The sequence below is a fragment of the Dermacentor albipictus genome, chromosome 3 (assembly GCF_038994185.2).
Source record: "Dermacentor albipictus isolate Rhodes 1998 colony chromosome 3, USDA_Dalb.pri_finalv2, whole genome shotgun sequence".
NCBI lineage: Eukaryota > Metazoa > Arthropoda > Arachnida > Ixodida > Ixodidae > Dermacentor > Dermacentor albipictus.
In genome coordinates, this window is record NC_091823.1 from 123,663,667 (window position 1) to 123,687,685 (window position 24,019).

General features: G+C 45.9%; 1 protein-coding gene across 2 annotated transcripts; it reads right to left on the reverse strand.

Moving 5' to 3' along the window:
- Positions 1-1,078: 1,078 nt before the first annotated feature.
- LOC135909481 (BEN domain-containing protein 5-like) lies at positions 1,079-21,778 on the reverse strand. 2 transcript variants are annotated; one of them, XM_070536697.1, is made up of 8 exons: positions 21,678-21,778; positions 3,468-3,518; positions 3,199-3,284; positions 2,956-2,985; positions 2,794-2,853; positions 1,813-1,871; positions 1,425-1,644; positions 1,079-1,223 (listed from the first exon to the last, which is right to left on the reverse strand). In XM_070536697.1, the coding sequence occupies exons 5-8, from the start codon at positions 2,810-2,812 to the stop codon at positions 1,099-1,101; spliced, it is 423 nt and encodes a 140-aa protein (XP_070392798.1). In that variant the 5' UTR covers positions 2,813-2,853; positions 2,956-2,985; positions 3,199-3,284; positions 3,468-3,518; positions 21,678-21,778; the 3' UTR covers positions 1,079-1,098. The 2 variants fall into 2 exon arrangements, with proteins under 2 accessions (XP_070392798.1, XP_070392799.1); XM_070536698.1 differs by lacking the exon at positions 3,468-3,518 and having other exon boundaries at positions 21,678-21,731.
- Between the last annotated feature and the right edge of the window lie 2,241 nt (positions 21,779-24,019).

Here is a 24,019-nt window from a genome sequence, read left to right on the forward strand (position 1 = left end):
AAAAGTCTCACATTAATAGAGCCACGGACGATTACAAGTTACCTTCCTCCGCAGTCATGCATTTTCTCCTCAACTAGTTCGCCGAGTGAACGGCGCTAAGCTCCACCTTCACTGGCTCTGCGTCATGGTGGCACATCGTGTCGTCGACTTCCGGTTCTCTAGGAGCGAGCGCGCGAAGCCTCTCCAAGCTCTCCGCCAGCTGCTTGGCAGTCGAGCCCAAGCGAGAGCTATCGAAGCAGCGTGCGTTGCGAGCATTCTGTCGGAGCGCCGACCGTGTCGGGTATTCCGGTAACCACAGACGAGCTGGGCGTTTCGACGGAACGGTGGAAGCATAAACTCAAGCTGCTGAAGTAACTTTAGCGTAGACGTACATGGAGCTGCCTGATCGGTCTCCACGGTCCAGCGCAAAGCGCAGAGCTTAACCAGCCAAACAAAGATAATATTGCTCTAACCAAGTGTAAAATATTTTAAACATTTACCAAAACAACATGTTAGCGGTCATACTCCTACGAAAAATTTACACAAGCAGCAAAGAAGAATACATTTCGTTACTGCTACTGCGTGTGGTTGAGCTCCGTGCCACCAGGTGGCTGTACCTTGTGGACCATTCACATTTGCGCTTCTGCTCATCCCGTGAAACCACACGGTCAAACGGCCAGGCCCTGTCGCCTTGTGCTTGCGTTTATCTTAATACCGGACTCGCGAAACGCTTCTGCGTTAGAAATCTTCCGGTGTAAAGTGACGGCCACAAACGCGCAAATCCTGACGCCGATAGGACAGCGGCAGTCCGGTGCGCTGCAGCCAGTCCGCTCGTCTGCTGCCTTGCAGACCCAGGTGAAAATTCGCAACTAGGAGGCTACGGGTCCCAGATTTAATGGTTTATTAGCGAATTCTCGTCAGGTACTAGGACCAGTAGCTACTGGTACCAGTAGGTTCTGGGACCAATCGGTTCTGGGACCAATAGGTTCTGGAACCAGTAGGCACGTATGCTGAGCTGTTAGTGCCAGGCTGGCCGCAACAGCAGCCAACTAGCCACAGGCTTCAATATATCAAGATATACTTTATCGACGATGTCCAGCTTGCCACGTATTATTTCAATTACAGTTTGAGCCGGCGCTTTGACTTCAAAACGTCTTGAATCTTCTCCGACAGCAGGCGGCCCATGTTCTGTACTGTGGGTTCTACATCCATATTCTTTACTGCACGCCAGTGCTTCAGTGTGGCTGTGAAAAGAGCAAGTGTAGAAACAGACTAAAAAGCTCCAGTGACAGCTGTCACAGCACAACTCGGAAGAAGCTTTAATGGAAGCTGCAGTTAAGCTCGTGCATGTGAATTAAACCACTGGCACTGTTTGTGGCAGCCGTCAATACATTGCAAGTTAGCAACAGTTTGACGTTTTCTAAATATTTTTTTTATCAAGTTACCTGCAACAACAGCAACCTTCTCAGGTGTCAGTGGCTCTTTAGCCAATTCACCCAGGCATTTTTTGCGTGGTGCTACCATGCATGTGACGCTCTTCTTCTCGAGAACATCGTTTCCCCATACAGCTTCAGCGGTGTCTTTCACCACAAGTGTCAGTTTGACGTTTCGCATTATTTTGAAAGCCGCCTCAGCCCTGACGACAACTTCCTTGGCAAAGTGGAACTGCGAGAAGAAGCAATATATTACATACAGCTTTATAATGAGGCAGCAGACCACGAGGAAAGTTAAAGAAAAATTAAAATAAGAAGGCATCAGCTTTCCGCATGAAGTAAAAAGTGTACCGAGCTAGAATTGTGGTAATGGCTTATAGACTAATCTGCTTATACTCACAGTGCCATCATTCAAGTGTGTAAAGTTAGCAGCTGTTGTCGCATTGCTGTCGATGTGGCCTGCAAAATAAATATCACTTGATTACGTTCTGCTCTTGTCGCGTTGCGCAATTTCGTGCAATGAAGTAACGTCAGTCTTAACACAATTTTGGACCGTGCCGAAATTTTCATTGAGAAATTAAAGCTAAAATTGTTTTCTAGATTGAACGTCAGGTGTACACCTGCTGGCGCTTCTACCTAGGAAGCAATATGCAGGTTTTATTGCTCAATTTATTCGCTTGAAAAAACTAAAGTTATGCAACATTTAGAGTCTTAATTTGATCAGCACTGAAAATTGTGCCCCTGATTTTGCTTTTAGCACTGTCAGCACTTTTACAAATAAGTATATAGCAACATAATAGGTGGCTGCTCACCGCATGGGAATATGCATTCACCACATGTGTTCCCAGCAACACGGATAAATGTTAACTAAAATGTGACAAGGCATTCTAGGTTCACATACTGTAGGCATCCAAAACTACAAAAGGCAAACAAAAAACATGAAAGTGCATGGATGGGTACTGACAATGTCTCACCCTTAGCAAGAACCTTTATTGATAATAGAATGGCAACCACTTCACCTGTCTGTGTCACATGTTATATTTATTTACCAAGGTGTTGTGCTCAATGCATGTACACTATATTCTATAACTTCTCAGCTTTAGCAATGTTGATAGCCAACGAGGAAGCCTAACTCTTAGTAACATGTTGGTACATGATGAAAGTGAACAGAGGAACACAGGTTGCTTAGCTGGGCACAAATGTGAGAATGCAGAGGAAGCGCGGCTATTGCTGCATTTGTATTCAAGGTGCACGCTGACTGAGGTCGTCATTTAAATGAAAATGAGCAAAAATTGCCTTCCGTTTCATTTTTACTGTACTTAACTGAACCTACTGAACCCTATTAGGCATGCTTCATAGGCCAGAACAAGGATAAGCATACTTAGTGGTGCAGGCAACATTGGCTGCTGTGAAGCGGGACCTTCTGTGGATCCAGGGGAACCTAAACACAGAGCCAATCGTGGTGTAGAAAGGCACATGAAATAATTGGTTCTTATTCACCCTGCCTTTGAATGTGCCAGCCAGAGAAGGAACAGGGACTCACCACAAGCGAGCTCATCACCAAGCAAGGTTTCTGCAGTAAAATCAAATGTAATAATAAAGCGTAAATTTTCAGACGTGTTATCAGTGCTCTCAGCAGCAATACTTCTGAACTTTGGCTGCAGCTCTGCTCCATGATCTCAGAAGTTAAGAATGCATGCACAATTAAGTGAAACGATCGCCAAGTGATTATACAGTTAACAGCTAGTACCAACAAATGTAGGATATAAGTAATAAAAGGTCAAACCTCTGTCAATGCTACTGTTTTCTACTTCCTTATAGCGTGGACTTTGGCAGCAGCTTCCCGTCTGCCCACTGTCAGCATGGATGGGGCTGAAATGCATAAATTTTTGTAGGATCAGCACTTCTCTAAAGGAGCAACTGCCCTGCATAGCGGTATGTGCTAAACACCAATAACAGAAAAAATTACCACACACTTCCAAGTATGCATGGTAATAATCCAAAGTAATAGCCATATACACTTACTTCATTAGAACTAATAATAAAATACGAAACCTTTGTTGCTGCTGCAGCCTTGGGAGAGCCGCTGGGGAAGTGTGCCTTCCACTATAAGAAAAGTAGTTAAAGGGTAAGCACTAGTGCGCCACTGCCGCATCTCAGGGCACTTACTGAACGAATTAGTAATAAAATGTTACACTTACACTGAAAAGTCTTGCTTTCGAGGCATTTCTCTAATGAAACGACTCGTTCTCTTAGCATAGGCACTGGATATAAAACCGCCAGAGGATGACAGGCAGAATCTACAGCAAAATGAGCGGGTAGCCGGGTACGCTAGATCACATATAACCCATCAGACATAAACCGGAGATGAAAATGCCGCTGTATAGCGGATGGCTGCACAAACTGAGAGGCCGAAGCGACGGAAGGCGCGAGCTGCCTCTGCCGAGTCGGTGCGTAGAATGACGCCAGAAGGACCATGCATCTTTACACTAAGCAGAACACTGATCAGGCCATCGCGAAGATGAACAAGCTTTGCCACTATTGAGGAATAGGAGGGTGTTCAACGTTATGGAAGCACGTCTGGTTCAGATATGGACAGGACGAGCATACCAAGGTAGTATGAACTGCTGCTTAACTGCTGCTTAACTGCGGCGTTTAAGTAGGTATACTTAAGCAATTCCTTGGACACTTTCTGGCTAAATAGCTGCGTATGGTACTACGCAAATTGAGATTGGATTGGCTACCTGGCGAATACTGCCAAATAGCCTGTTGTGACTTGTCAGTCACTTGATAGTAACGCATCGGTGGGCAGTGGTAATGACGGTTGGTCCACCAAAGGGACAAATGCATAAATGTGATTGGACCAGCCAGCAACCGCGGGGACGTTAATATTCTTCAGCATACGAGCTTCGCATCTTTTGATGAATGAGCTCGTGGAAAGTGTTAACGTGTGCTTCTGCTCGATGTGTTGGAATCGTCGTGATCTTTGGAAGACCCGTAATTGCACTCATGACTTCGTGAGCAATAGTTTTCAGACGAGTGGATCCGGCTTGCATTTACCGTCTAAACTGTGATTGACAGAGATGAGACGAAGCTAGAATACGAAGCAAGCCAGCTGCCAATCATCAATGCAGGTCAGAGGTGGTCCACGAAAGGGCTGGGCGATATGGCGAAAGACATGCAGCACCTCGCTTCAAATGAGGCGTCTTTTGCGCCTTTTGAATGACAATAAACCAGACCCGAGTGCACGTGTTGATATCTATGACACCACGGCGAGCTGATGCTGGAACTTCAGGGAGGCGCCGTTGTCCGTGTTGCGATTTTTGTCTTCTTTTCGAGCGCAGCTCTTTTAGGCACCCATTCCTGCGGCGAGCGTCGGCATAACCGGGCGAATGAGCACAGCGAAATATGAAAGCGAATGCGTAGCGCAGCGGGTGATAAAAGACGTGAGGGGGGAAGCTGAGGAGGGGGGTGCAGCGGAACCACGATGCGGGAAGCGGAGGAGTAGGGAATGGCGAAAAGGTGAGAAGAAAAGCGTAGCGCGGCGATGATCGCTACTAGATGGCGCCAGAGCAGCGCACGTGGTGTGGGAGGTCTGTCGGCAGCGGCTGCAGTGAATCGCGCCCACGCGTCACCCACACGCTGGCTCTCGCGTTCTCCAGGCATTCACGTTACACTTCGCTCCGTAGCCAACGAGCCGCACGAGACAGATTGTCCGCGCCAGCCAATATATCGCGAAATGAAAACGCGTATAGGGCTGCGCTCAAATTTCGCATTAGGGAGTACAGTAATCGTTGGTGAATTTTGTTTTCGTCTTTTTTTAGCATTGCCAAACTCCGGGTAATGATAATATTCAGCTTTGCTAAAGATGCGAAATTTACTAAGAATGTTTGGCCTAGTATTTTAATGTGAATGACTCTCTTAGGCTCTTTCGTCCGTTTTCGTGGTTAGACTTGTCTGGCTGATACAAAGGCGCCGACGCAAAGCGCGCATGACTTTGCACAACAGAGTTGCCGGGCGCGTTCGTCGTTGAACTGAGCTATTTACAACGCACACAATGTCTACCTTTACTACTACTGCACATTTCTTCGGTAACAGGTCTCTTCTCTGCATAGTTACGCAATGGAACAACGAATAACATCTAAATACCCTAATTGCAACGAATATGCACCTTCAAGCGCAACACTCCTCTAACAAAGCGAGTAGCTCTATTGCACCGTTCGGCTAATCACTTACGTTGGCGGTCATCGTCAACGGTTTCCATTTTTTTTTTGTACTGTCCCTTTAGCCGGATAACAATGAATCTAGCACTACCAAGATGTCAAGTCCTCTTGGCAAGGATCTATACTCATACACATGTTGGCCAGCCTTCCTGGGGTGCGTGAACTTTCGTTCGCCATTGCTGAAGGCAGCTTCAATATTGCAGGGCGACAACAACGCGACGGCTTGGAAATTCCAGCGCGTGCTATAGCGACGCAATGAGCGACGCTCCGTTTCTCGTGGGGCGTACTTCTATGTATAAGCTCTATCATTACCTCGTCTCCCGCTTTGCAAAATACCTGCATTCATTAGCGAGTGAATGAACGTCGGAGTTGGTATTATTCAAGGCAGAGTACATAGAGCCGCTGCTGACAGTGTTCGTTCGAAGACGGACTGTTGGAAAGTGGTATTTTAATGATGTTAATAAACCACGTCGCAGTATGGCTCCCTGGGGCGACGTTATCATGGCGCAAAGCAGGAGATCACGGACTCGACTACCGCGGCCACGTTCCGCCTCCTTAATGACAATGCGGCGCTTCCCAAAATAAAAAAAAGAAAGAAAGAAAGAAAAGAAGCAAGAAAGAAACGGTGAAAGAAATAGCCGGCCACCAGAATTAATTCAGAACGTTCCACTTGGGCGCCCGTCGGAGCAGAAGTACGGGTTTAGAGATGCGAAACACTCGGGAATTATTATTAAAGACGTTGATCGAGATGAAGGAGCTCGCACCAAGCTGCATGTAGTAGGAAACTTCTTTCTGCTCTACTATACGCATATACAGAATGGTAATGACGCCATTTGTAAGCGTACAGGGCGGCAGACAGACAAATCTTGGCTCCAAAGAAAATTTTACTGCCACGACTTTCTTTTTTTTTTCTTATTGCACATCGTTTCATTCTCGAAGCTCCTGCATTTCTGATGGAGAAGATTTGCAGACGACACCAGCAGCTTGGCATGTAGAAGGCCAGGTGCACCCTTCACCGCCGTAGCTGTACAGGGTGCGGCACGCATTTCCCCAGTGGAGCACCGTTTAAATTCAGGACGACGAGGAAATGCGACCAGGGATGAAGTGCCACGATACACATAAATGAAGAAACAGTGTGCGCAATAGCACCGCTTTTCAAGGACATTACAAACTTTTGGAATTATCTTACAGATGGTGTTGTTATTATTTGCGATTAGGAAGTCTTCAAAGCGTCACTAAGCACTGTTACGCTATTATTATTTAGCGCAGGGTCTTATACGTTCGTTAAACCCAAGCACATTGCTGGAGGTTACGGTGCGCTCCATCTGAATACCGTTAGTTTAACGTATACGGGAACATGTGAACAGGGTGTAGTGCGGTGTCTGGTCGAAATGAATTCGGAGCCCCCTACTGTGTGGCGTCACTGGTAAGCTACTCCCATGGAGGAAGGAAACAAGAGGAGGGAGCACACCGAAACGCGATTGAAGCCGAAATCTGCTGGGCCAGTGGTGGCCCAACATGCGATCGCACGTCAAAGTGCGCGGTTGGTATTAGTGCTCCCGTTCTGCAGGCAGAGCCACGGCTGGGAAGCTGAACATGCGCGCACCGAATAAAAAATGGCTGTGGCTTAGCTAAGGTTAAGCCCAGGATGCGAAGCATACTAGCCTTTATTTTAACGCGACAGCGTTAAGGAGCTCGTGTCGCAGAAAAGCCGGTGTCGTCGGCGTCGGCTCAGGCGTGCGGTGCTTGCTCAGGCGCACATTTCGTTGTCGCGCCGAACGCTGCGTTGCTCGACGCAGCGCGTAGTCGCTGCGCCGTAGCAAAGCCACCTAGAAACAGTCTCTGTAGCACGCCGCGACCTTCGCTTCTCATTCCAACGAGCCGCTCTGTCTCCAGGCGGCATCTCACGTTGTGAGGGTCTAGCAGAGGCAAGCGCAGCTGCTTATATACCGCCGCGACGCCGCGAGCGACGGCGCGAGTTGGAGCCCCGTTTCTCCTCTGTCGTGACGTCACGGTGTCACGTGGTCAGCCTTGAAGGCGACGCCGCGAGCGACTGCGCGAGTTGGAGCCCCGTTTCTCCTCTGTCGTGACGTCACGGTGTCACGTGGTATTGAAGGCGACACCGCCGCGCCTGAGGAGCTGGGTTGAGCTCTAGTAATATGCTTCGCATAAAACTACTGACATAGCTGCTGGGAACCGAACTTCACAGGAAATCTCAATTCTTGTTCCGTTATATCGACGCAAGAGGTCATGTGTTGGGCCACCACTGAATTCACGGCGCGTTCGCTTGCCAAGGCTGGCTGCGTGACGTAGTGCTCCCTCCGATATTTTCCTTCCTCCATGGATGCCCCCTAGTGTTCAAGTGGCGTATTAAACTGCACTATATAGTACAATTAAACCATATGCCGATCAATCTCGTCAGGCCTATGCGTACCGGAACCGCCGAACTATCACAGAAATTGATTGCCCTACAGAGCGAGAGGCAGCGAAAGAGGCAAAAAAAAAAGATGTAGTCGTAACGTGCATTTACAAGCAAGAACATGGCCACCGGTGAAAAACTTCGTTTCTTGCAAACACATGCACGTCGCAGTTTGTAGTACTGATTATTTCGCCTCGTTTTGCATTACTTTGGAGCACCTATGCGTTTAACCGAATAGTATTGAGGGTACCAGCCTTATCAAATACAATATGTGCTAACAAACTGACTTGGTCGCGTTCAGGACGGTGCCCCAGGAACAAGTCGTGGCGAATGCACTACACACGTAACAGGGCACATTTGGACTCTTCCGAAGAATTCCGAACCTATCCATCGAGGTTAGATGAGAGTCCGACGCTACTGCCAAACTGTGAGGTTGAAGCTGTTTTCTGCTGAAGAGTCTCTCGGGAGTTGTTGGGCTGCGGGATTGATGTCACCGTCACCGCCGACTGCGGCAGCCGGGTGACGAGACCTCGGTGCGATCTGGGACGCTGAAGGCGGCAGTCGAACTGGAGGCAGCATCGGACACAGCATGCGTGTCCTTTCCTGCCTAAGGCGTGAGAGTGAGGGACATGACATGCTGTGATTGGCCGAAGACAAGGCCACGTCGACAAAAGCACGTGCTTCATTCTTAGCCGAGGAGGCCGCGGCCAACATGGCATGCAGCGACCGTTCGAGCAGCTTGCTTCGTGCTTTTTGTTTCCTGACGTTGACATAATTTCTTCAGCGACCATGACTTCAGGTACTGTCGCAACCACAGCTGACGCCGGCAGTAGAGGGGCAAGCACCCCAGAAGCAGCGTCCGAGTGCCGCAAGTATAGTGTACTAGAATAATTCTAGTAGAATTATTCTAGAATTCTAGTACACTATAGCCGCAATGGGCACACAGCGCCATGGTGACTATCCTCGCAACGCCGACAAGGGCGGTCCAATCCTCCGCGTTCGTTGCCGTAGTTGCCACAAGGGCCACTGAACGCTGCGGTGCACTGTGCACGGTAGCGGTCGCTGGAGCCGCAAGGACGACACAAGCGTTGCAAGCAGCGGCAATCATATCTTGACCAGTGAACAAATATTCGCATGTGTACAGTTGGGGACAAGGTTCATACAGTGCTCGTATCAATTCGAACGAAACGAGTGTTTGTGAGCACCCAACGTCGTTCGCTAGTTCACGAGACCAGTGTTGACAGACATAACCTTCAAGTATCGTGGTAGGACTTGGGAGAGGACTTCATTTGATGCGAAGAACGGCAAGCCAAAGCAGCTTGGTCACTTGCTGGCCGAAGGGAACGAAAAGAGCACGCTCGCCATGACCAGGCAGCGTCGACAATCAGAATAATGAGAACCGTACTCTTTACGGTGACTGAGGAGTACAGGCCTCCGATATGTCGAACGCAGTAGACATCTGAAAGGCCAACCATTGAGGCTGTCTTGTTAGCGACGGTATCAGAACCAGCCTCCGCAGTGACAGCACCATCAAGGACTTATACCGGTTTTCTCACTCAAAACTCACCTCAACTCAAGAAAGTTCATACCAGCGCTGCCCATCAACAGAAATGGTCACTGCGCTTTGATTACACTCCGCGTCATTTCTCGAGAAGGTAGCGTCTTCAGTCGAGGGGTGGCGTGGTGCTCAACTCAGTGGAGTGGAGGAATAACTTTGAGGCGGAGATAGTTAGACAATACGGGGCATAAAGTCGAAGACTTGAGGGACTCCAGTGTCCATTTCGGGATGGGAAAAGGTGGAAGTAGAAACGCCAACGGGGGCTCACATTCTTATTCAGCTTCGTAGTCTTATTCATCTTTGCATGAAACGTGACTGTCTTGGCAAGTTTTATGGGAATATCAGTATTCCGCAATAGATTACACTTTAGCCAGAAACAACGAGATATTATTTTCCAACAAGCCTAGCATTTTCGCTAGGCTTATTATCGCGGCGAACGTTGGCGTCACCTCTCACGGGAACCACGAGAGCGTAGGCATGGAAGGCATGTGCACTGTGCTTTTGGGGGTACGCTTAGCCGTGCTCCCTAAGGCTTGCAGAAAATAGCGCGTGTTCCTCTCTCCACAGTCACCAATCCCATCAAGCACAAAGAAAGTTACTACTGACTGCATCTATCGCTCACCGTCATCATCAAAATCAGATTTTTGTAGTGAATTAGGTGCACTACTTAGCACATTGGCTGTGGAACAGAAAAGTGTCGCCATCGTGGGGGACATCAGCATCAACCTTTTAAATGATAGCACCTGCGACTATACACGTTACACTAACTGCTTTTGCGGCTATGGTTATGAACCCCTCATAACCCTTCCAACAAGATTTGTTTACGGTATTTCGCACACAATCACTGCCCACATGCCTAACATTGTCTCTCACTATGACTGCGACAACGTTCAAGTTTCCATAACTGACCACTACCCTATTTTCTTTCGGCTTCCGTGCACCTCCATTAGAGAAAACACAACTTTCCACTATGATTAATGGGTGGAGAACATTTGGCGGACAGCTTCAGCAAAATAGATTGGTCATTTGTAACTTCACTTACGTACGCTAACATATCGTGTAGTAAACTTTCTCTGTCAGAAAATTATGCCTACAAGCGTCATCTACCATTGTAAAGTGTAAAATATATACCCCGCTCACCAAAATCTTTGGCTGACTAAATGCTCTGTGAAGCTGCGTGCGGAAAAAGAAGAAAACTGAAATAATAAAAAAGAAAAACTTTCCAATGCTAAACTTCAGCCTAGATACTGTACATATTGTAATACTCTCAATGAAGTTTTGAGAAGCCAAAAGACAGTACTATGACAACGAGAACCATCAAGCCAGTAATAATACAAAGGAACAACGAAAAATACTAAACTCTTGAACAGGCACACACATGAGAATACACTATGTGAGTTTCAATCTGAGGGCTAGCCTATCAGGTGTTCGTATGACATTGCCAATGCATTAATGAGTTTTATATTAATCAGCGCAACAATTACTTGAATCATCTAATCGTGGTGCCCAATCTTTCTTCCTCTTTCCTATATGTCCGAAAGAAATCGCTACCATCATCATACAGCCTAAGCTAACCAGTGCCAGCCTTGACGATATTCACTCAGCAAATACGAAACTAGTCGCACATATCATTGCTTACAATTTTTCCCACATTACAGATATCGTGTTCAAGACAAACGCATTTCAGAGTGAACTAAAACAAAGCAACAATAATCGCAATTCGCAAAAAGCCCGGTCATTTCAAACTGTGGTCCCATTTCTATCTTACTTTAGCAAGGTATTCGGAAAATGTACAGAAAAAACGCTTATTAAGTACCCATCGAATTTCGTTTATTATCCCATCAATTCATATTCAGCCCAGGTTCTTCAACTAAACTAGCACTGCTCTCGTTTACGGACCGGTTTGAATTGGCTGTCGACTCAGGCTTATATTTCGGTGCACTGTTCATTGATCTTTGCTAAAAAAAGCCTTTGATTCCATCAGTCATAAAATTTTTGTAAGTGACCGCTTTAGGAATCGTTGAGCCCGGGCTTGACCTCATAAAAAGTTGCTTATCGGACCGATCACAAACTGTTTATATAGCTCGGGTACTTTCTAACTTCGAAGTCACGACAAACGGCGTATCTGAAGCCTCTATAATTGGACTGCTTGTATTTTTCATCTATATTAACGATGTCGCTGTCTTTATAACTCCACACCTTTTCTCTATGCAGATGGTACATAGTAGTAACAGATTTATCAATTCCTTCCCTAACTACAAAGCTTAGCAGTGACCTCAAGAACTTGACAGAATGGTGCGAACTCAACTGTCTCGAGATTAATCCACCTAAAACTACATTTATAACCATTAACTCTATTTCTAAAACTTCAACCAACTCTACAGTAATTGCAGTGCGATCACTTAAATTATATACTATAAAGCAATGTTCCTTCGTAGGCATCATTTTAAACTCCTACATAAAATATTCTACACTCATATTGCACCTAAAACAAGAAAGGTGGCATACGGGATAAGTACTACAATAAAACTGCGACGATACTTTAGCCATTCTAGTTTACTGCCTTTATACTACGGCTTCATTCACAGCCATTGTACTTGCTGCGTATCATCCTAGGGTAACACGTATACCACACATTTACTTCTATTACAGCATATACAGAACCAAGCCATCCCGTTAATCACCTTCAGTCCTTTCTGAGCCAACACCCTTGCACTCCTTAGGGAATATAAAAGCCTTCCATTAATGCTCATGGTTAAATATCACCTCATCATCACGCTATTAACGACTATAAAACTTTCATTCCAAATTAATCTATTTGACAAAGTATGCCTTTACAATTCCAGTAACATCAAGCTTTCTTTAAATAACAACTTTTTGCTACAGAAAAGTACGCAGCTACTACAGAAAGCATACGACCCAATTTGCAGCTGTAACATTTTGTAATAACGATTTAAAACAATCTATATCCTTTGTTATACTTGAGAAAAATCATCCTGTTTTTTATAGGACGTTGAGTTGATGGTCCTCATACTGTTGCTTTTGTTTCGTTTTGTTATATATCAATTATGCTCAATAGTCGTGCTTACTAGTCGTTGCTAATGTATAATCACTATTGCTAACTCGCTTCTCTTCACGCACCTCAAAACAGCAGGTCCCCTTGCAGCCTTGAGCTATGGGACCTCCTTCTGCATATTGAGCCCAATATGTACCACTTTCGTAAATATTCTTTTTGATTGATTGATTGGTTGATTGATTGAAATTCTTTTTAAATGCGCAATCGAGCTGGTTCCTCTAAGGAGGTTGCGTTGCGCGCACTATCAAATCGGTTCAGTAACACCATTGGGCACACCTTTGTAAGGTGTAAATTTCATCGCCTCGGGAGTCCGTTTACCAAAACGTTTAATCTGTCTGCGCGTAAGCGGTTGGCCGGGTAGACACGTGCAGAGTGCAGCTACGCAGTCGATAGAGGTTTACGTGTGGGGAGAAAAAGGTGACACAGAACTCCTACTCACGTACCCCTGAGTGTTACACGTCCGGGATATGTACCTGTTCACACTATGGCGCATGCCACCTCGTGAACTCCCTCGACGGCCTAACTCTTTAATGTTCTCCCTGCCATGTTCTCCCTGGAGTCCCCTCGAGACTATTGTTGGCGCCAAGGCCTGTATAGTTGGCCTCCCTGAGGTCTACTGCTTTGAGGATATGGGAGGCCTGAATTTACAAGTCACCGTAAGGAGCATGACTTCCATAACTGTAAACGTCTATGCTGACTGCTCGATAATTGGCAGCGAGCGTGTTCCTGTCGTTCCCGTCGGTCTGCAAGTGACCGACATAGCCCGCGTTTTCTCGCCGTCCTTCGTTCCGAACTAAGTCCTCGTCCAGGCCCTTTCATAAATTCATCATACGGCAAAGTTCTTCCTGTCAAAGCTGGTCACATGAGCGAACAACGTGAGATATTCTATGCCTACAAGAAAAAAAAAACATCACCATTGATCATGTCCCTCCGTGAAACGCGCATTCAACCAGAAATCTTCAATGCGTTAGCATTTTTTAATCACGTCATGCACATCCCGGGGGCCAACTATCCATGTTCGTATCTAACAGCTTTCCCGCCTACCTGGGTCACTAGGTAGCCGTGGTCAAAAGGGTAGCGCACCGGCCTGCTGTGCTCAGAGAACAGGGTTCGAAACGAAACATAGGACCAACTTCGGTCGCTGACTACTGAGTATTCCAGGTAGGTGGGAAAACGGTTACAGATAAATTTACATAGATAGATCTTTTGCATTAAATAAAACGCAAGATCATATAGGCTTATCCGATGCAGGGCGGAACCAAACCCACGTCACAAGAGTTCCTCAAGGACAGCAACCCGATGCAATAGCAGCCTCCACCACAAATGCATTGTGTATGTGCCGCTTTTCAGTGAACATCTTTCACGCCAACGTTCTAGCGAACTGCGCCATGATTGCACTGCGTAGCGCTCTTCAAATAACCACGGTAACTAACCTTGGTAACCTTCAAAAAAAAATCGGTGCAATGCCGATTGACACTGTGGGTAATTAAATAAATTAGAAACGTCCCAGTTTTGCCAGAAGGTGACGCATCGATTAGAATAGCAAATTAGTGGACAGCTAGCTAGAGGAAGTAAGCATGGTAGTTTTTTCGGCCTATAAACAAGCATAGGCATACTAAGTAAATTAACAAGCATGGTGCCACGTGCGCACAAGCAAACATGAACACATCTCACTCGATGACCGCGGAAACTCGCTCTCAAAACGCGGTAGTAAGTAAGCGAGGCAGCAGCAGCGAGAGAATTCACCTTCGTGCTGCATCTCGCATCAATGTGAACTAAGCCGCGAAAACACAGCGCGCGGCAGAGTGTCCCCGTCTAGATGGCTTTCAAGATACAGAGGCCAACAGTAGAACGCGCCCCCTCCACTCTCTTCCCCGGTGCCTTGCGCGCGACGAAAGACGGCGCGCTTCCTCCCCACTTTCCTTGCTTGCGTGCGCGAGATTGAGCCACGATTGCCGGCTCACCCTCGCGCGCTTTCACTTGCACATACAGCCTACGGCCCGCGGGGACGATTTTATTGCCGTTGGACTTTATACGCAACCTCACGGCTACGCCGACGGAAGAAATACACCTCGAGTGTCCATAGATTTGCTATCGCAATAAAACGTTTCGCCAACTTGGGTTACTGAGCGTGCGGCAAGCGAGAGAAGAATTCTCAGCCCTCGCACGCACCCCGCTTTTTGTCTGGGGGGCCACGCGCTGACTTTTGGGCAGCGCACCTAGATAGCGCAGCGTGTCTAGAAAGAAGCGTTAGAGAGGAGCCTGGCTGGTGTATGATGCATTTCTCAGCGTTCGCGCGCAACTGCACCCAGTGCGTTTAAGGGAGCTCGCGCAAGCTTTGCGATGGCGTCGCTAGGGGATGGCGAGTTTTCGTAAGCAAGCGCGAAAGAGAAGTCCCGCTGAATTACGCGTCTCATATATAACTCGTTTCGACGGTGGTAATGCGTTGTGTCGCTATATTGATTCAATGCTAGGCGCAATACCGTCGACAGTCATTAATTGTGAGCTGCGGCCTGCCGAACTTTTTGTCGCAGCATCTCATTTTAGCGCGGTCGGAATTATCTTTAATCCAGCAAGATAATCAAGCTTTTTTAAGAAGACATAAGGTGGGTATTGGCTTTTGGCTGTATATTCATTTGTGTTATGCATATGGTGAAATTACGGGCCAGCACAAGCAACATTGTCTAATGAGATTTCTTCCCGACCGGGACGTGTATTTTCTTCACTGTCGTCACGTGGGGCTTAACGAAGGTTTGATTTGTGCGTTAGTCACGCTAGCTGACGTGCAAGGTCGGCCTGACGGGAGTGCGCGTGAGCTGCGTCACCTATGCAGCATTTCAAATGCGTAAGCATTTCTATGCTTACCCAGTGAGAAAAACCGCCCGTCCCGTAAGACGACCGCTGTCAAGATAGTGCCCGCAGCAGCGAGCGAATTCGCCTTCGTGCTGCCTCTCGCTTCAAGGTGAGCGAAGCGTCGAGAACACAGTGCTCACGGAATTCTCAGCACACGCTGCACTCTGCCGCTTTCGCTGATCGCTTTCAAGATGCGGGTGCGCGCGTCTCTCTTAAACGCTACGTCAGCGCCCAGAACACAGCGCGCGAAGCTATCAGCAGTCGGCACTTTCAGTGGACATCGCGGACAGCTTTCAACATATGGTCCGCGAGGCCATGCCATACGCAGCCACCAGCGGAGTATGTTTGGTCTCGGTTCATAATGGTTCCAGCGGATGGATAACGCGCTAAAGAGCGATAACAACTTATAATGATCTAAACGTTATCAGTGCACCAGGCGCCGCTACCTGCAGTAGTTTGCTTGCGTCATCAATGCACCCTGCACCACTGTCCACACCAGTTTGTTTTACCACAGCGCTGTCGTTTGCACTGACCGGATCAAGTTTCATAAGATTGATAATGACACTGGACTGCGCGGAGATGAGCAACTGGCACAATGTTTACGCATATTTATTTATTTATTTATTTTATTGATACTGCAATCCCTGGAAGGAATTTCCGCAGGGTGGGCGTACAGATACAAGCACGAATAAAATATTTACAAAATAAAGCCAGAAGGAACAAAGGTCGCAAATGGTTAGTAAAGAAACAAAATGGATCAGTATTGGAAACAAAAAAGTTCAATGATGGCAGTGCAACATAGTAGTAGACGTAACAGTACAGTAAGGTTTATGGCATATCTTAATTATTCAAGAACATATAAAATATTGAGTAAGTACATTAATACAAAATGTAAGGGGTATAAAGTTGATAACAATAAGAAATTAGTAACTATATGGGCAGCAGGGAATGAATGCAACAGAAAATACATGTTAATAGACACTCAGGTTGCTGGTAAATGACGTCAGAGATTGCTGTAGCACTTGCTAGTTAGTAAGCCGATTCCATTCCGTTACAGTTCGTGGCAAAAATGAATATTTAAAGCAGTTATTACGCTGACGAAAAGAGGTGATTGTGAGATTATGGCGTTATCTTGTAGTGTAACATGAAGAGAAGGATATTAGTCCTTCAATATTAATCTTAAAATGACCTTTGATTAATTGGTATAAGAACTTAAGTCGGGAAGCGCAATTTCTTTCGGATAGAGATGTCAAACCAGCCCTATTTAACGATCAGTTACTGATGTGCGTCCATAGTTATTGTAAACAAAACGAACTGCTTTCTTTTGTAGTTCTTCAATTTTATTAATGTTCGTTTCTGTAAATGAAGCCCAAATTATCGCCGCATGATCTAATATTGGAAGGACAACCGATTTGTAAGCTAGGAGCCGGACTCTGGGTGTGGAGAGTGTTAGGGTCACCTAAGAAAAAAAGTTTACGGTTAGCATTTCTTATAACCTGATCAATGTGTTTAGTCCAGTCAAGGTGGTTAGCAATCCGTAATCCTAGCTATTTGTCTTGTGCAACTTTGGAGAGGATATTGTCAGCAAAAGAATATTGGAATATGAGGGGATTTTTCTTGCAAGTTATTCTCACGTAAACTGTTTTTTGAATATTTATCGGCATTTGCCAGGTATCACACCATTCAATAATCTTTTGGAAGGCCTCGTTCAGTATTGTTTGATCTGATATAGTTTTAATTTCTGAGTAGAGCACGCAATTATCCGCGTATAATTTAATCTAAACTGGAATTTCTTTTACAATGTCGTTTATATAAATGATGAATAGAAGTGGCCCAAGCACCGAACCCTGAGGATTGCCAGAGTCAACAGAAAGAGACTGAGATGAATGATCACGAAAAGTGACGTATTGTTGACGGTTACTCAAGTATGTTTAAATCTAATTTACAATCTTGTCATTTTTTATTGTGCCATTAATGTTGGAAAGCAGCTGTTTGTGAGAAAGTCAATGAAATTCTTTTACGAAATCCATAAAAATGCCATCTGTTAGGTTTCCGTTATTAATAGAGTTAACAAAGTCATGTACATTTTGGACTAATTGAGTGCAAGTAGAATAACGTTTCCGGAATCCGTGCTGAAGATTTGTAATAAAATCATGTTTTTCAAGAAAATCAGAGATATGGGCACGTGATACGTGCTCCATAATTTTACAAGTTGTCGATGTTAGTGAGATTGGTCTATAATTATTGATGCACTCTTTCTTAGCGTTTTTATGAACTGGTTGAACTTTGGCACTCGTCCAGACGTTCGGAACCTGTCCTTCGTTTAGAGATTTTGAAAATAATAAAAACAAGTACTTGGCTGCACATTTTGCGTACCTAGTTAGGAATGCATTTGGTATATAATAAGGTCCAGGGGTCTTCTTGGTATCGATGTTCAAAAGCATTTTAATAATACATTGCTCGCTGATGAAAAGATCAGGCGTCGGAGGTAAACATGTTTCGAAAGCGGGCAGTATGCTATTATCATTAGTGAAAACAGACTTGAAGGATTCGTTAAAAGGAGATGATATTTATTTTTCGTCATGGGTTAGAGTGCCGTTGACTCCAAACGCATGAAAATCTCTGGATACCGTAGAGATTGTGCGTCAGAATTTCTCTGGTGAAGTTCAAATGAAGTTAGACAACAAGTTGCCAAAATAATTTTCTTTATCGAGTGGTATCTGACTTGTATATTGAACGGACAGAACGGAAATTTTTTTCTTGCAGACACCTAGGACGGTTAACTGCTTGCTTTGTCAATCGTTTTAATTTTCTGCGCATTTATAATGAAGTACGAGAAATACAGGGATTCTCACGTTTTACCTTTTTAATAATGCTTGGCACAAAACCGTCAATACACATCAATACGATATCCCTGAAGGAAATCCACAAATCGTCTACATTTGCGGCTGACTTTGAAAAACTATCAAAATGAAAGGATAAGACATCGATTATCGATGTTTCATCTGCACGCGAGAAGTTAGGAAAACAAGAGTGTTTTCGATTTCCGTTGATAGCAGTATCAGATAAGGTAAGGAGCATGGCCTGGTAGTCGGAGATTCCCGTGACAATTTCGCATTATGATTTAGTACTAATACATCTGCTCACGAAGAAAAGGTCTAGTATAGATTTAGAACTGTCGTGTATCATAGTGTACTCGCCAACAACTTGAGATAAATCAAAAACAAATGCTATATCCAACATAGCATCATCTGTTTTGTCGTTATGGTTTACGAGGGACATTGTGGACCAGACAATATTAGGCAGGTTGAAATCGCCAGCAAAAATTATCCGATCGCCACGTTTTATATACGTGTTCATGTAAACATTTAAAGCATCCAAAACTGAGAGAGAAGAGGAAGGGGGCCTTGTACATTACGCCTGTGATGTACCTGATTCGACCACAATAAGCTTCACTAAAAATGCACTCGACATTTGACACATCAGACATACTGAAAACTAGTAATGATTTTTTGTAGATAATACAGACGCCACCACCTATACCAATGCGGTCTTTCCGGAGTGCATTGTACCATGAGGCACGAATTCGCTGTCCAAAATTTCATCACGTAACCAAGTTTCAGTCAGCACAGCAATGTCAGAATTGTTAGAAAGAAGAAGCCCCTCAAGCTCGGTTGCCTTATTAATTACACTTCTGCAGTTAACGTTCAGGACTATCAAGGACGTAGTATCATGTTGTTTCTGTCATTTATTTTTCCTTTTGGTCAATCTGATACGCTCTCTTTTTTTCTGTATCCAAGGCATACAGAACACCATCTATGCTTATTTTATCGAAGACTAGCTTTACTTTAGCGCCGTTTCCTTTTTCTTCCGTTGTGCTATCCCACAAAAGCTTACGCACCTCACGAACATGCTTTGAAAAGTCTTCAGATAAGGAGAACGACGAACCTTTTAGTTTCTGGGACGCATGTGAAATGGGCGTTTTTTTCCTGATAGTCAAGAAGTTTTATTATAACCGCCCTAGATTTCCGCATTAGACTTAAGGCCAAGCCTATGAACTCTTTCAATACCTGTAGGCGTTATACCTATCTTTTTTTAATATGCCGTCCTTTATCTTCTTCTCAAGTTCTTCAAACATCTCGTTTCCCGATATTCTAAACCATAAACAATAAGATTATTGCGACGGCTTCGGTTTTGTAATTCATCCGCCTTATTAGTGAGAAATAATAATTGACTGTCAAACTCTGTAATTGTTTCTTTTATTTCACTTGTATCGGCAGTGAGCCCAAACTGGATAACTGTTGCTCAATATCATCTATTCTATTGCTTAGCGTCGAGATTTGCTCTTTGATTTCATTCTGTGTAACGACAATTCTCCTTCAATAGTTCTTTGTACCTTCTTTTGGCCATCTAGTAGTTCTGATAACAGCTCCTTTTCAGAAGGTCGTGGGTTTGTCTCAATGTCGCCCGAAAAAATTAGGTTAGCAGGCAGTAACGCAATGTTTGTAAAAATACATTTGACACACTGTGTGCAGGGCACGAGCAACCAAAACCGGTCATCGCTACGGTAACAGTATACATAGGAATGTTTTTACCACGACCGGCTTTATTACTCGCGACCTGCTCACTACGCCGGCTCCTATGGCGGCGCATGTCCGCGTAAATACCACGTGACTGTTCAGGAGGGACGGCGCGCCGCAACAGGTGGCGCCACAAGCTACCCTCATTTCGGCAGCGCCCGCCGTACGCTTCTTTTAGCTTCAGTACGCTTCCGTTACCATGTAGCCGGTCGTTTGAGCACGCACCGCAAAGACGTGTTAATATTCATCAGATGCAATAATCGTGGACAGCTTTCTGTATACAGCGGTAGTGAAGAGCGCGAGCTGTCAGCTAACGCGCCTAATCTGGCTCATGAGCGCGCGAGAACAGCGCAGAAGCAAGCGTCTCGATCGCGCTCGTAGCAATTCCCCTGCATAGCCACAAAAAGCTGTACCCGACTAAAGGCTGATAGCGGTATTATTTTTATTTCTCAGCGCAGCAGTTTTGCGGCTAAAACAAGCTCAAAGAGCGGTTGTACTGGTGGGCGCGGCTCTGGTGCTACTCAAGCGGCGTTTTTTTTTTTTTTTGCGCGCACAGCTGCACAACTTGTTGCTTCTGCTCTGTAGCTAGCAGCATCCCAGGGCGAAGCCGCGCTATTTTCCACCAATTTACGACAAAAAGCGCGCTATGCAAACTTACTCGTTTTCAGGCGCATTCACCCGATTGTTAATCATGAATAAAACCAGACTAGAAAAGCTTGTTTGCCAGACACAATAGCCGGTCGTGGCCAGAACTTTATTTCAGGTCAGCCAGATTCTTAGACTTTTAGGACCGTTCGTGATTTCGGTTTGGCATTAATTAATTTTCGTTTGGCGTGCTCTTCTGTGAGATCAGAGGAAAAATTAGACAAAAATGGCCTCATAAACTTGTGGACAATCAGCTTTAGCTGGGCCATTCTGTGAGGCTCTGTGGTGTCCTTCAAGCACACAAACAACGGATTCTTTATAAGTGACGGCAGCACTAGGTCTGCAAACTTAAGCGGCGTTGGCCCCATAACAAGCACAGGAGCCACACTTGATGCAGCACCTTCCAGGCGGCTGACGAACCCTACGAAAGCCAAGGTAGGGTACTGATAGCCCTCCTCGGTCCATGCCTGCTATGATGGCAGTAGTAGTAGACTGAGAGGCTGGTGCCCTCAAATTAATGAGACAGCCCTCACATGTGATACCCTTCGCTGTGCGCCCGCTCGATTTGCAGAGCAGAACGCAGCAATACACCATCGCGGGCGATGATTTTTACGGCCTACGAAATGTAAAGGCTCTCAGCAGTAATTGCGTTCTTGGAACGTATGCGGGCAGCAATCAGAACAGCCGGAAACACGGCGTTCAGACAAGCACAAAAACACAACGAAGAAGCCGCCACTGCTACCGCTACGCCAGCCCGCACTCGGCGTGGAGGTAAGTTTTGGCGCCACGGAGAGCAGCGGCTGTCGGGCGAACTAAGAATGAACTAAACAAGCAGTAAAAAATCGGCGGCTACGGAGGCGGCGCCGGTGAACAGGTCGGAAGTAATAAAGCCGGTCGTGGTTTTTACTAACCTGTAGAGCAAAGCAGAAGTGGTTGCTGAACATGTTGCCTATACTGCTGCTGGCCTGCCCGCTGACCAAAGGCGAAGTTGCTCGGCCTTTTAAAGGAGCTCGGCGAGCCACGTGATGTGACGTCACAGTTGTCGAGGAAGAGCAATACGTTGTTACTCGTGGAACGTAAGGCACCTTAATCACCGGACATCTGGCACGTGTCACAGTTTCTGCAGTCAGCTGATTGAACACATCCACGTCGATTGTCGTTGACGCGCAGTCGCAGGGCCACCGATGATTCTCGTGATGCATAGGCTCGTAGGTCTGGTCCACGCACGTAGCCGCTGAGTCGCAGCCATGCGGTGAAAGCGGTCCGCTCAGAAGGGTCGCCTAAACCTCTAGAGCAAGGCAGAAGTGGTTGCTGAACATGTTGCCGATACTGCTGCTGGCCTGCCCACTGCTGACCTGCCCACGACTCCCAGAAGAGTTTGTGTTAATTTTTTTCTTTGCTAGATGCCTATAGGCTCGTACATCGATCTGAATATCTCTGTAGCTTTAACACCGTATGTATCAATATCTGACGTTCTAATTTTCATCTCGTCTCCTGTTTATATTCTCATCACCGGCCAGTTATGCTTCAAGTTGCTTTCCCGCCTTCTTCGTCGATCACTAAAGCCTCGACGCCTAGACATCGGCAGGAGCCTCGCGCAACTCTCCTAATGGATCACAGTTGACGTAGCCCGGCCACGGCTACGAAGCTCCGCATTACCCTAACGTCGTTGAACGACTGATTTCATTGATGCGGACAAGGCAGCGTGAGCTCCGCAAGAGTTTTCAGGGCGCCTCATCGTTGGTTCGTCTTTATTGTTTTGGAGGTGCTACGAGTGGCAAGAAACTCGCTACTTGGTCCAGCAGGTTTGCAGCCACAGTCTGCAGCCACGAGTCCGCTTCCTGTCACGTCGCAACCTTCACGGGACCTATCATTCTACCACATTTTCGAACCATGGAACGTGCGACTACGACAATAGATCCCGGAACCGCAGGGTCACAGTCTATGACTTGTGGGCTACCTCAAGTTCGTTGTTGTCGCGCTGTGTACAGCACACATTAACGAGGGCAGGTAGAACACCGGCTGAAGAAAAATACAAGAACACGAGGAAATGTTCAGCGCGTTTTCCTTCCCAGTAAGTGCTGTAAAATAGCGCGAGAACAATAAATTTAAGTCAACTAGCCCAATTCATAGCTCTGTTATTGCCTCAGGTTCCAGCTGAACTGGGTGACCCTCTTTGTGCATGTCCATAAGCTGACGAGGTGAAGGAAGTATTATCTTCCATGATGCGTGGCTCGGACCCTGGGCCAGACGAATTGCCCACTGAGTTTTATTTATCCTTCTGTGATGACATTGGTGCGAAATTCACCTCTGTTTTTTGCCGCTCTTTTGAGGATTTTGATTTCTCAGTTAGATCTTGCGATGGTCGCCTTACGCTAATACCTAAGAGTACCCGAAGAATACCTAGGAATACCCGAGGACTGAAAGCCAATTACGCTTCTCAACGTTGACTACAGAACCTTTACAGCTGTCGTTACTCGGCGTTTGGGAAACCCGATGCCTTGTTTAGTAGGACACCATCAGGCGTGCTCGGTCCCTGGCAGAGAGATAGATACACGATCCCTTGTTTGTTACACGTGACATTATGGCCTGCACGCTGGCGAGATCAGCACGTGGGTTCCTGGTGTCGCAAGGCAAGGAAAAAGGTAATTGATCGCCTTGAGCATGCTTACATTCTTAAACCTACTGACCGCCTTTGGCTTTTCTTCACATTCTATTGGCATTAATTATCATCAGTTTCTGGATGTATGTCCGTAGGAAACTGTTTATTAATGGACTTTTATAAAAGCACATCATTTCCCGTTACGCTTCATATTCGCTAGAAATTTCCCCTATCACCTTGTATTGTTCGAGCTCAGCCTTGAGCCGTCTTTCTCTGCATTGCTGAGATTTTCATCTGCGTGGTCTCCCACTGCCAGGTAGCGGTCACATGAATACGACAGCCTTTGAATGTTTTGCCCACGACATCACATTGTATCTATAGTAAATAAAGACAGCTTATCTAAGCTTTCGTCTTTTCACCGAATCAGATGTAGCAACATTTTTTTTTCAAAATGACGTGTTTCTTTCATTGGCTCACACCCATCACGACTCAATCCTTTTCATTATCTTCAAAAAAGTGGCTGTACTCGAACTTCGCTTCTTGATTAGAATTGTTACAGTATATCAAATTCTATGTGGTTGCCAATCCTTAAGGATGGACGGCTAAATATTCATAATGTACAGGATCTTGATTTACCCCTACTACGGAGAA

What these genes read in the sequence shown, in the direction of transcription:
- LOC135909481 (XM_070536697.1), bottom strand. An exon ending in CACACTTGAATGATGGCACT is followed by an intron (nt 1,645 to 1,812) that starts GTGAGTATAAGC and finishes TTCTTCTCGCAG; the next exon opens with TTCCACTTTGCCAAGGAAGT. An exon ending in GAAGGTTGCTGTTGTTGCAG is followed by an intron (nt 1,224 to 1,424) that starts GTAACTTGATAA and finishes CTCTTTTCACAG; the next exon opens with CCACACTGAAGCACTGGCGT.